The sequence below is a fragment of the Puma concolor genome, chromosome B2 (assembly GCF_028749965.1).
Source record: "Puma concolor isolate L17-30 chromosome B2, mPumCon1.1.hap2, whole genome shotgun sequence".
In the NCBI taxonomy this organism is placed as follows: Eukaryota; Metazoa; Chordata; class Mammalia; order Carnivora; family Felidae; genus Puma; species Puma concolor.
In genome coordinates, this window is record NC_141671.1 from 106,715,825 (window position 1) to 106,728,729 (window position 12,905).

The window sequence follows — 12,905 nt, forward strand, 5'->3', positions numbered from 1 at the left end:
TTTGTTATCAACCTAATGACTCGCAGATTGTTATGAAAATTAAGTGACACAGCATATAATTAATGTGCATAGCACCTGATAAAAATCTTAATTGAATCCCAAACCAAGAAAGTAGCATTTCCAGGTGCCTCTGTTGTTTGATATATACAGGCCACAAGGAATTAGCGTTTCCTCTTTTAAGCCATTAAACTCTATGTGATTCATGCACTGCACAGAAACAGCAAAGTCACTAAGTAGTCTGCTGGCTTGAAAGATAGAGGCCACTGAGAGTCTCCGGAAATCGGGATTGTTCTGAGTTTGCAATCCCCAGGTGACTCCTGAAGTGATTTAAGTTTCCAGGAAAAATAGTTGACGTACCAGAAATGTATGAGTTTTGTTTGTTTTTAAAGAGCTACCACTGATTTAAAAGGTCTTCTCCCTGTGGGATCTCCCCTTTCTGGGACTTGTGTGCTGGGTGGATGCACACTATCATGCTGGTCTCTCTCTATTCTCTGTCTCCCACAGCCCTTTCCTTTCTGTGAGGAGGAGAGCTGTTGTAAATCCAACTTCATTTCGTTGAGCATTCAACCATGAGAAAAATATAATAATAAAGTTTATTCTCTTTGCTATTCTCCAATATGATGCAAATTATCTGACCTTTCAGATAATTATGCAGTGAAACATAACACTACTCGCTTAAAGAATACAGTAAATTTGGGGCGCCTGGGTGGCGCAGTCGGTTAAGCGTCCGACTTCAGCCAGGTCGCGGTCCGTGAGTTCGAGCCCCACGTCGGGCTCTGGGCTGATGGCTCGGAGCCTGGAGCCTGTTTCCGATTCTGTGTCTCCCTCTCTCTCTGCCCCTCCCCCGTTCATGCTCTGTCTCTCTCTGCCCCAAAAATAAATAAAACGTTGAAAAAAAAAATTTAAAAAAAAAAATTAAAAAAAAAGAATACAGTAAATTTATTAGCTCCTGTAACAGGCAGACTTTTCTTCTTTCAATCCATTCATCCTGGACCTCTGCCCTATGTCAGCAGCAATGGTTGTGGGCTAGGGAATGCCATGTCCTGACTGGCTTCGATCCGACTGGCAAGGCAGTGATTTTAAACTGGGAAAGAGCCACTGTGCGCGGGTGATAGCAGTGGAGCAGGGGATAGAGATGACTTTTCCTGAAGGATGGGTGGCCTAATAAAATGGTGGACACCTCAACAGGAAAGTGTCATTCTATTAGTGGAGATATATGCAGCTAACAAATACCCATTACATGAAGCATAATGAATGTAAAGGAAATAGAAGGGGAACAAAGGATTAAGTAAAGGAGTTGCTGGAAGATTCTTTAGGAAAAAGAAAGAAGCATATGTCGTGGCAACAGAGCTTCTAGAAGAAAAAAAATGGAAGACAAAAGAAACTGAAGGAAGAAAAGCAAAGAAAGATTTAATTGGGAAAGAGTTTCAGTTTGAGGGGGAACAAGGAATTATCCTCGGACATTTATTTCTTACCTGTTTTTAGTGAAGGATTTCCAACTTTTGATGTGTTTTGTTTACCTCCTCCTCTCTTAATGAAGCACTTAAAAAATAAAGTTTTGCTAGTGATTGCTATGGCCAGGACTTATTCTCAATTTTAGGGTGACTATAGCTGATAGAATCAGTACTGGGTGTCTCCTCGATTATAGACTGGCACGTTATACTGCTGCAACCCCTTTCCTTCTGTCTGTTGACTGTTTTGCCATAGCCACTGTTGATTAACCACTGGTCATGTCTAGCTAAAGTTCTGGAAGGTTTACCAGAATGAAGAAATATAGCAACTGGACAGATTTTTTTTTTTTTTTTTAATATGCAACCAAGCAGAATAAACAAAGTTTGCCTCTCTTTTTAAAGAAGGAAATGTTTGTCATACCAGGTTTCTAGGGCTGGGAGGCTACTGCCTTCATCATGGACTTCAGTGTTACTGAGGAGAAATTAATTAGCCTCCCTAGCTGGTGGATGAGACAGTGGAATATGATCACCACTCAGTCTACAGTCCCAACTGACAGACCCTTAACAATGAATAATACGATCTCTTCCAGCATTTACTTGTTACTTAACATTTAGCAGATCTTGATTAAAGTGGCCTCTTTGGTTACAAAAGTTTTAATGACATTCTCTCACTTCATGCATCTGTTTTCCCATATTTCTACTTTGATCCTTCATAAACGAAGAAGAGGGAACTTTCCGCTTATTCATAATAGTCCATTCCAACTGCTGAAGAGATCCAGGCTTATAATAACTAACGGATGAACCTAAGAGATTTGAGAAAACAATAAACAACTGTGCAGGCTGCTGAGGGAAGTATTTCTGATTCTTGGCAACTTTAAATAAGTGAATAGGCAACCACAGCAGGTCTCCCCAGTAAACAAACAGCTCAGGCAGCAATCTGGTGATGTCATTTGAATAGCAATAAACTATCTTTCTGCCCCCAAGCTTTCTTCCTTTTTGGCTTCCCTCTGCACTGATCAGGGTCTGGGGTACAGAGTGAAGGCCTTTATGAAATAAAAATATTCTATACCTCTTTAGTTACACCGTGCAACTTCCACAAGGCCTTTATTAGAAAGACTCAATTTCAGGGGCACCTGGGTGGCTCAGGCGTTAAGCATCCGACTTTGGCTCAGGTCACGATCTCATGGTTTGTGAGTTTGGGTCCCACATCAGGTGAGCTCGTGCCCCACTTTGGGTGAGCCCTGCTTTTCTGTCTCTCTCCCTCTTTCTTTCTGTCTCTCTCTGTCTCTGAACCTCCTCGGCTTCTCTCTCTGATGCTCTCTCACTTGCGCTCTCTCTCTTTCGGAAGAAAGAAAGACAGAAAAAGAAAGACTCAACTTCACACAAAGGGGGTGAAAATACACTTGGAACTCAGAGGATGGTGTGCACCTTTTCCTTAGTATGAAATCTTTACCTAGAAGCCTCTCTGTTTTTATGGATCACCACTAAGCATTTCATTGATCTCTGATGGTCTCTGAGAAAGACCTTTTTCTTTCTGTCTCTTTTCTCCCTCTCTACGAACTTGGATCCTCCCCATTAATACTTTGGGTCGAAGGTCAAGGAGACCCTACAGGTCTGTGACTGGGAATTGTAGACTTGTGCTGTATATTAGAGTAGCCACTAGCCACATATGGCTACTGAACACTTAAAATGTGACTAGTGTGACTGAGGAAATGAATTTTTAAATTTAATTTAATTTTAGTTCATTTTTATTAAAAAAAAAATTGAAGCTATTAAACACAATTTTACTGTTTTGGTAGGACTACATTTCACTGTAAGCTTTGAAAATTTACCATTGAATTGAGATGTGCTAAAAGTGTAAAATATAGAGTTCAAAGACACTTTTTAAAAGGATGTAAGTAGTCTCAGTAATTTTTTTTTAAATTTTTTTAACGTTTTATTTATTTTTGAGACAGAGAGAGAGCATGAATGGGGGAGGGTCAGAGAGAGAGGGAGACACAGGATCTGAAACAGGCTCCAGGCTCTGAGCGGTCAGCCCAGAGCCCGACGCGGGGCTCGAACCCACGGACCGCGAGATCATGACCTGAGCTGAAGTCGGACGCTTAACCGACTGAGCCACCCAGGCGCCCCATCAATACTTTTTATATTGACTGTTGAAATAATATTTTGGATAATTAGTCTAAAAAAAGTATATTATTAAAATTAGTGTTCCCTGCTCCTTTTCACTTTTTGAATGTGGCTATTCGAAAATGTATCTATGTGGCTCTAATTCTCATGAATGGCATTTTTTCGATTCTCCCATTCTTCAGGATGGAGTTCTTACTGAATACAGTGGTCTCTCCCCACCTGTGGTTTTGCTTTCATCAGTCAACCTCAGTCCGGAAGCAGATGATACTTCTTTTGAGCTCTGGTCAGAGACCCATAGTAGCCTAACACCAGGTCCCAATGCCTGCATCTCATCACATAGGCATTTTATCATCTCACGGCATCACAGGAGGAAGGGTGAGTACAGCACACTAAGATATTTTGAGAAAGAGAAAGCCCACATTTACACAACTTTTATTATAGTACATTGTTATCATTGTTTTATCGTTATTGTTATAAATATCTTACTGTGCCTAATTTATATATTAAACTTTATCACAGATATGCATATATATAGGGCTCAGTACTATCAGTGGCTTCAGGCATCCATTGGGGTCTTGGAACATATCCCCTGGGAATAAGGTGGAGGGGACTACTGAACAGTCTTTTCTCTTGGTGATATAGGTCACTGTTTATTCCATAAAGTCAATCCAAAAGGCTGGTCTCCCTCTCTAAGGTAAGGGAAAACAAAGAACGGAGAACAAAACTCATCCTGAAACCATCACCCGTTCTAACACTCAGCATCGGAGTATCAGAATCAGCTGTCTTCAGGTGGGTGGGTAATGAAGACAGCGGCCCCAGGGAGTTTGGATGGCTGGATTGGGAGAGAAAGGAGAGGAAAGTGTAGACAAGAGAATACTGCAGAGCATGGAAGTGTACTTGAGTGCTGATTGAAGAGAGAGGCCCTTAGACATAGGGACTTTGGGTTCCTGGAGAGGTGAGTGTACTATAAAGGAGAAAGAGGAAACTGAACAGAAGATGGAAACATCCCCAAAAGAAGTTTTGGGATGGATTGCAAACATTCTTCTGGAGGCATCAGTTTAAAATACGTGGCACTGTGATATCCCTTCTGATGTCAGGTAATATTCTTCCAGATTCTATTCCTGGTCGTCCGTGGAACTGGTTTGAAGTTCCTTCCATGGTTGCTACAGCTGCCCCAGGGACTCTATTTGATCCTAATACCCACTTCAATGTCCTTTTGAAGAGACAGCTGGGTAGGCAGGGAACAAAGAAATTCCTCATCGTCTTCTAACGTCCAAAAATGTGGAATTTCAGTGGTTCTTTTAAAAATCTTTCTTTCTTTAAGCTTATTGTTATTTTTTTAATTTATTTTGAGAGAGAGAGAGCGAGGGGGACAGTGGCAGAGAAAGAGGGAGACAGAATCCCAAGCAGGCCCCGTGCTGTCAGCTCAAACTCACACACCGTGAGACCTGAGCCGAAATCTAGAGTCAGATGCTTAACTGACTGAGCCACTCAGGGGCCCTACAGTGGTTCTTGATGCCATTCAAACTCATTTATATAATTTAAGATATGTATCATGTCCAACCGTGCCATTTTATAGATGAGAGAGAGTGTGCCTGAGAGACTATGTGCCTTTCCCAAGATCAGCCATTAATTAGGATCACCTGAATCCACTAGAAAGAGACTAGTGTCTTCAGGCTGGAGGGATAGGGTCTTCAGGCTCCCAAGTCCAACTGAAGTCTACCACTCTCATATCACTTACACCAGTTTTAACTGATGGGCCCATACTAATTATAGCTTACTTGTAATTTCAGTTCTCTGAAGATCCCACTAGATCCCAGACTGCCATATAGGCTACCTGTATGCTGATGGTCTGGTAACAATTATTGTGTCCAGTACATTTTGAATTTTAAATATGTTCTGGGCACAAAGTATGCTTTGTAAGGTGTTTAGGGGATAAAAATGACAGCAAAATTTCTAACTTAATAAGCTTTGGGGTAAGAAAGTACTTTCAAAAAAACATTATTGACCTCTCATTTTAGAGATTTTCTGGCTTGACCATTGGCAATATTTCAAGAGAAAAGGAAGAAATGTGGTTAATACTATCTAAAAATTAAGTTAATTAAAATTAAATGCTATTTAAAAATATTTTAAAATTAACGTCCAAATAAACAGCTTGCCTTGGTATTTATAAATCAAGAGAGAGCAACTTTGGGAGGCTAAAGTGATTAACAAGCCAATATATGAGAGAAATCGTATCCATAGTTTCTCAAAAAGATGGAAAGGTATTATAAATGGCACTGTTTCTATACAGTATCTAGAAATTATCTCTATATAGTGAACTCTATATTGTATCATTTCATCTATTTTTCCAATGAGAATGGGTAGATATACTAACTGAGTAGCTGGTTGTGATTTTTTTTCATTGCCATAAGTAAATGAAATCAATAGACTCTGTTAGGATGAACTATATGATATGTGAAATTCATGTATCCCATCTTATGAAGTTATTTGTAGATGTAATCTTATGGACGTAGGATTAAAAATGTGTGATTTATAAACAAAGAAAGAAAACAGCTTTAACTCCTAGTGCCCTGCACTTCAAATTTCTCATGGATATAGAAGCCTTTTAAATCCCATGCTATTATTAAACAATTCAAAATTTCTATGGCTACATATGTTTAGATAATATTAACTCCTCAAATGGCCACCCTGTGGCGTTTTGCATGCAATTCTTCATTTTTTCCGTCTGTATTTTTTCTCATCCAGCTTTTTCAGAAATGTTATTCCTATTTCTGTCACACGGTCGCCTTTCAGTGTGTCTTGCAAGAATGTAACATCAGCAGCCAAATGAACCTAGGAAAGAGAAAAAAACAAAACAAAACAGGCACGCATCATTTAGGTTTAAAAAATTAAAAAAACTCTCTCTATTTTTTTTTCAGCTTTCTATAACCAATAAGGGGCTCACTTTCCTTACGGAATGATAAAAAAAGAGTTTGCTCCATGGATGAAGGGCCCTTTACTGTGTGTCCTCCAGAGATGATCTGGCTGTGGGTCAGCTCTGTGGTGTGAGCCTGCAGAGAGAAGGGTGGTCCAGGCCACGCCCAACCTGGGGGATTCCAGGGCAAGTCAAGGGACGTGGGCCCACTTTTGCTCACAGTGCAGAGCTCATCTATAGCCTTGACCCAATGTGCCTTGTCAAGCAGAACTTCCAAGGATAAATGGATTCTTAAATGATTTCTTTCCAACTAACTTGCTATCAATCATTCTGTCATCGACCAAATAGCATCACTTGTGCTAACAACATGTAGCAATCACGACTTTGAGAGCTTTGAAAAAGTATCAACTAAATAAATTATAAATATAAAATTAAAGATTGAAATTACAGACATGAATATTTGATATCCAGCCCTTCTTTTCTACCATAAAGAATTTCCCACTTTCCATACATTGAAGTGATCCCACAGGGCTTACTTGTCTATTCATTAAAATGTATTCACATAAGAGCATCATATTGCTGACCGACTACCCTTGACAGAGTATCTGTTCAGCTATTTTAAGTCCTTGTGATAAATAAGATAAAAGCAAAAGTACTTGGTAAAACAAATAATAAGTGAAAAAGCCTGGGTCTAGTAGGCAATTGAAATATAGAAGCTATGTTCACCCTCATTTTCCCCCAATAAGATCTTTTTTGTCTTTGTCAAAATTTGTCAGAAGGTCAATTAAAATGAGCAAGGAGGCTACGTTGAAGCTATTTGGATACCTGAGGCCACATAAGGCCTGATAGCTATTTGTCAAATAGCATATAGAATCAAATGTTGTCCATGAAAACTGGAGAATTATTTATCTTATTTTTGCCTTTGTTTTATGGTTCCTCCCTTTGTCTGTAAGCTCCCAGAACATCTCCCTTCCTCTTTCTTAATTTCTTGATTATAGGGCAAGCCTAAAAAATTGGTAGGACAGAGCATGGAAGGTCTGTGTGAATAATACATTATGGCTATTGTTTTACTCTTTTGGATTACCTGTTATTATATCCTTCCTCTAATTATCACAGATAATTGAAAATTATATGCATGCCTCATTATCATGTCTAATCTTTGGCTACTCTCTGGTCCCACCACTTTTAAAAGCTCAGCTTCTGGAAAAACTAGACTTTGTGGACTGTTACCTCTTTCTAAGTCGCCCTTGATCAAGAGTTTTTGACAGATTGTCTTCTTCCTTCAGGTTCTCATCCCACTAAGGTCCTTCCTGACCTTTTCCTTCCTACATGTTGTGAATATTTTTCAGGTCTTGTTTTTTTTTTTTTTTTTTTTTTTAATTTTTTTTTTCAACGTTTTTATTTATTTTTTTTGGGACAGAGAGAGACAGAGCATGAACGGGGGAGGGGCAGAGAGAGAGGGAGACACAGAATCGGAAACAGGCTCCAGGCTCCGAGCCATCAGCCCAGAGCCCGACGCGGGGCTCGAACTCACGGACCGCGAGATCGTGACCTGGCTGAAGTCGGACGCCTAACCGACTGCGCCACCCAGGTGCCCCTCAGGTCTTGTTTTACTTAGCATCTCTGCTGTCCTTGATCTTGGGAATCACTCCCTCTTCTTCTTCTTTTTTTAAATTTATATCCACGTTAGTTAACATACAGTGTAGTCTTGGCTTCAGGAATAGAAGCCAGTGATTCATCTCTTACACATGACACCCAGTGCTCATCCTGAAAAGTGCCCTCATTAATGCCTGTCACCATTTAACCCCTCACACCCCCCAGCAAACCTCAGTTTGTTCTCTGTATTGCTCTCTCTCTCTGTTTTTATCTTATTTTTCCTTCCCTTCCCCTGTGTTAACTGTTGAGTTTCTCAAATTCCACATACAAGTGAAATCATATGATATTTCTCTTTCTCTGACTGACTTATCCACTTAGCATAATACACTCTAGTTCCATCCACATTGTTGCAAATGGCAAGATTTCATGCTTTCTCATCACTGAGTAGTATTCCATTATATATATATATATATATATATATATATATATATATATACACACCACATCTTCTTTATCCATTCATCAGTTGATGGACATTTGGGCTCTTTCCATACTTTGGCTATTGTTGATTGTTCTGCTATAAACATTAGGGTGTGCATGCCCCTTCAAATCAGCATTTTTGTATCCTTTGGATAAATTCCTAGTAGTGCAATTTTGGGGGTTGTAGTGTAGTTCTATTTTTAATTTTTCGAGGAACCTCTTGAAATACTCTCTTCCTTTGTTTCTGACTCCATTCTTTCCCTGTATTTTCCCACTTCTGTTTATTCCTTCTTGGTATCCTTTGCAGTCTTTGTATTCTCTCTTCAACTTACTCATTATGTTTTATTGCTTCCTATGGTTCCACCTGTGACTTCTTTTCCTTCTTACTCTACACACTACCTAGGCATCCTTTGACAGTTCCAATGACTCTCCAGCCCACATCTGTGGCTTCCGGACATGTAAAACAACTGCTTATTGAATATCATCACGTGTTTGTATGTTAGACACCTCAGTTCTAGAATCTTCCAAGCTGAACTCCTCACTTTATCTTTCCCAACCCCCAGTGTACCCCTCCTTGTTTTGCTCTCTTGGTTAACAGTACAACCATCTTACAGGTTACTCAGAACCTTAAATAATTCCTGAATCTTTTTCCCAATCTTATCTCTTTCAGTCAACTAATAGCCTAGTTTTAAGTTTAATTAGTTAGTAATCTGCCTTATTAATGTTCACATCGATCTCCTCTCCACTCCTATTGTCAGGGCTTTATTCTGGTTTTTCTGGAGGTTACCATCATCAGCTTCCTAACTGCCCTCTTCTTCCCTCCAGCATTGTACCTCCTCCTGTATACTTTCACTTTGTTGACAAAGGGATAAAATTCCTAAAACACAAATTTCAAAATACCATTCCCTTCTTTGTAAACCTATAATGGGTCTCTGCTGCTTTCAATATAACAATCTTTAGATTGTTCCCAAGGTTGTCATATGAATGTGCCCCACCACTTTTTAAAAATCAGGCCTTGGGGCGCCTGGGTGGCGCAGTCGGTTAGGCGTCCGACTTCAGCCAGGTCACGATCTCGCGGTCCGTGAGTTCGAGCCCCGCGTCGGGCTCTGGGCTGATGGCTCGGAGCCTGGAGCCTGTTTCCGATTCTGTGTCTCCCTCTCTCTCTGCCCCTCCCCCGTTCATGCTCTGTCTCTCTCTGTCCCAAAAATAAATAAAAAAGGTTGAAAAAAAAAATTAAAAATCAGGCCTCTATTGAGGAGGGCACCTGTTGGGATGAGCACTGGGTGTTGTATGGAAACCAATTTGACAATAAATTATATTTAATATAAAAAATAAAATAAAATAAAATAAAAAATAAAAATCAAGCCTCTGTAAAGAATTGAAACCTTACTCGAGACAATATCTCAATCTACATGTCACCTCTATGGAATTAATTCAAGTTTCTCATTCCTTGAATGAAACATTCTTTTTGTGTCTTTGGACATGCTATTCCTTTTACCTGGAACATTATTTTCCCCTGCTTCCCTTACCCCATGGCCTTCACCTTCTATTTATCCTAGTTTCTCTAGGAAGTTATCTCTGCCCTACCAACCACCCCAACCCAGGTCCTCCCCTAGCCATTTATCCACACTTTTTTACACATCTATCTGACTTCTCTACTGGACAGAAACTCTTTTATTATTATTATTATTTTTTAATGTTCATTTATTCTTGAGAGAGAGAGAGAGAGACACAGCATGAGCAGGGGAAGGGCAGAGTGAGAGAGGGAGACACAGAATCTGAAGTAGGCTCCAGGCTCTGAGCTGTCAGCACAGAACCCAACGTGGGACTGGAACTCATGAACCGCAAGATCATGACCTGAGCCGAAGTCGGACACTCAACCAACTGAGCCACCCAGGTGCCCCTGTACTAGACAGAAACTCTTGAAGGGCAGCAACTATGTCTTATTCACCTTGTACGCTCAATGCCTTTTTTTTTTTTTTTGAATAATTATCTGGACTTAGATTTGTTTGGAAGCACAATTATTTACTTACTTTTCCACACAAATTAAATTCACTAGAAAATTGCTGTCAGTGCTACTTTTTTTTTGATAATGCAATTCCTACATTTCAAACTATTTTTCAGGCCTTTTTAAGTCTCTTATTTCTTTTCTCTCTTCATTAATTTTTATTTTTAAAATATCTTTTTTTTTTTATAATTTGTTGTCAAACTGGCTAACATACAGTGTGCTCTTGGTTTTTGTATGTAAGCAATGAATCACGGGAATCTACTCCCCAAACCAAGAGCGCAGTGCCTTTTCACAGATGCGAATCACCTCACCGTCTTTGTTCAGTCAATGAATAATTCAGGTGTGGAAGCCAGCCTCCAAAATCGACTGCAGTGATCTTTGCCTCCTGTTATTCACACACCCTCAGGTAGGGCCCTCCCACACGGTACCAGGGCCAGCAGCACCTGTTGTGACTGTATCTACCAGGGAGCCTATGTGGCAAGGACTTTCATGAAGCCTCTAGCCAGCTGCCAGCCAGCCAGTGAGACCACGTGAGTGAGCATGGAGGTGGATCTTCTAGCCTCAGTCAAGTGTTCAGGGACTGCAGCCCTGAAGGGACCAACAGCCGGATCGTGTGTGTATTACGCTCTGAAAGGCTGTTAGCCACAACCACCTAGCAAAACTCTTCCGGGATTTCTGATTCTTAGAAACTGTGTGAGATAATAAATATTAGTTGTTTTAAACCATTGTATGTGGGGGTAATCTGTTACACAGCACGAGATAAGGAATATACCCAACACAATGAAATAGATAGCTTTACCATTTCCAGGGCACCTCTGATAATCCCACAGAGTAAATTGCAGTAGCACAGAGACGATCGCCCGGCAGGGAGCTCTTCCACAAACTCCACCAGAGGATTCTTGTCTAAGATCAGGGAAAATTCAGTTCTGCTTGGATTGTTACAGGTCACACTTGGTGTAATTCCCAGGTACATCTTAAAGGCAACCTAATAAAAAGGGGGGGGGGGAAATCTGCTAAAAAACTTGGTCTGGAACAAGTATCTATTATTAGCAAAGCACCCAGATATTCTGTTCCAGGCAGTGCAGCACAATGGTTAAGCATGTGGAGTTTGTAGTCAGCCAGTGTGGGCTCACACTCAGCTTTGGCATGTACCCACCCTATGACCTGTACAAGTCTTAAAGAGTTTTATTTTTATGGGATATCCTAAGGGACTAGTTTTCTGTGGAAGCAATATGCTTTATGAAGCAGAGTTAAGCATTATTTCTCAAAAAATCTTTTTCAAAAATAAATATCCTTCAGGAGGGTAAGAAATTAAAATATCAGTCATCAACATCCCAGCATGATAGGTGTCATGTGAGCCTAGTAAAGGGTAAGATCCTGAATGAGAAGGGACGCAAGACATATCCACCACAATGGGAAGGTGATAGAGTAGAGGGTGCTGCTGGACAATCAGACTCAAGGGTGTGCTTTGGAAAGTGGAGGAAGTCATATCACAAAGGATGACTAGTCTCTGAGAAGGAGCAAGGGATAGTGGTGGTATGATTTACATAAATGAGTCATAAAGTAACTTCTGAAAAAAGTCTGCTGTATTGAAGGGCTTACAGATTTTTACCATGTTGAGATGGAGAAAATCTTGGAGACTATTTCTTTTATACCTCTAGTTTCATAAATGAGCAGGTTGCGATTCAGAGAAGTCAAATGACATGGCCAAGCCCATGCTATTGCTCAGTCCCTTGACTTCTGGGCCAAGGAACTTTCTTTTCACCAAATGCACTGGAATTTGAAGTTTATTATTGGAAACTTGTGAGCTTGTCTTTCAAGTGTCTTAATTATTTAATTTTTTAAAAAGGTTTATTTATATATTTTGAGACAGAGAGCATTAGCAGGAGAGGGGTAGAGAGAGAGGGAGAGAGAGAATCCCAAGCAGGCTCTGTACTGTTATCATACAGCCCCACCATGGGGCTCGATCCCACAAACGGTGAGATCATGACCCGAGCTGAGATCAAGAGTCAGACGCTTAACCAATTGAGCCACCCAGGTGCCCCAATTAATTTAATTTTTAAAATTAAGAGCAGTATAGGACAGAAATGGAAACAATTTTCTTAAATTATTTATAGTTAGAAGTCCTGAAAGGTTCATCATTCATTCAATAGGTACTCACTGAACACTGCATTTCTAGCACACAATGCAAGTTCAATAACTATTTGAAAAACAAATTATTAAATGAGCATCCATTCTGTGTTTGAGACCATGTTTAGGCCCAGAATACAAAAGTTCATAAATATAGTTCCTGTTTTATAAGCGCTCATAGTAAAAAGGTATTAAA

The 12,905-nt window shown here is 40.0% G+C and overlaps 1 protein-coding gene across 1 annotated transcript in view; it reads right to left on the reverse strand.

Annotated features, from left to right (window-relative positions):
* Nucleotides 1–3,993: 3,993 nt before the first annotated feature.
* Nucleotides 3,994–12,905, reverse strand: part of TRAPPC3L (trafficking protein particle complex subunit 3L) — a 42,750-nt gene continuing 33,838 nt past the window's right edge. The window contains exons 4-5 of the mRNA XM_025925512.2: nucleotides 11,379–11,564; nucleotides 3,994–6,413 (exon numbers count right to left, since the gene is read on the reverse strand). Of these exons, the coding sequence (XP_025781297.1) occupies nucleotides 6,294–6,413; nucleotides 11,379–11,564 (306 nt within the window). The 3' untranslated portion in view covers nucleotides 3,994–6,293. The remainder of the gene's footprint in view (nucleotides 6,414–11,378; nucleotides 11,565–12,905) is intronic.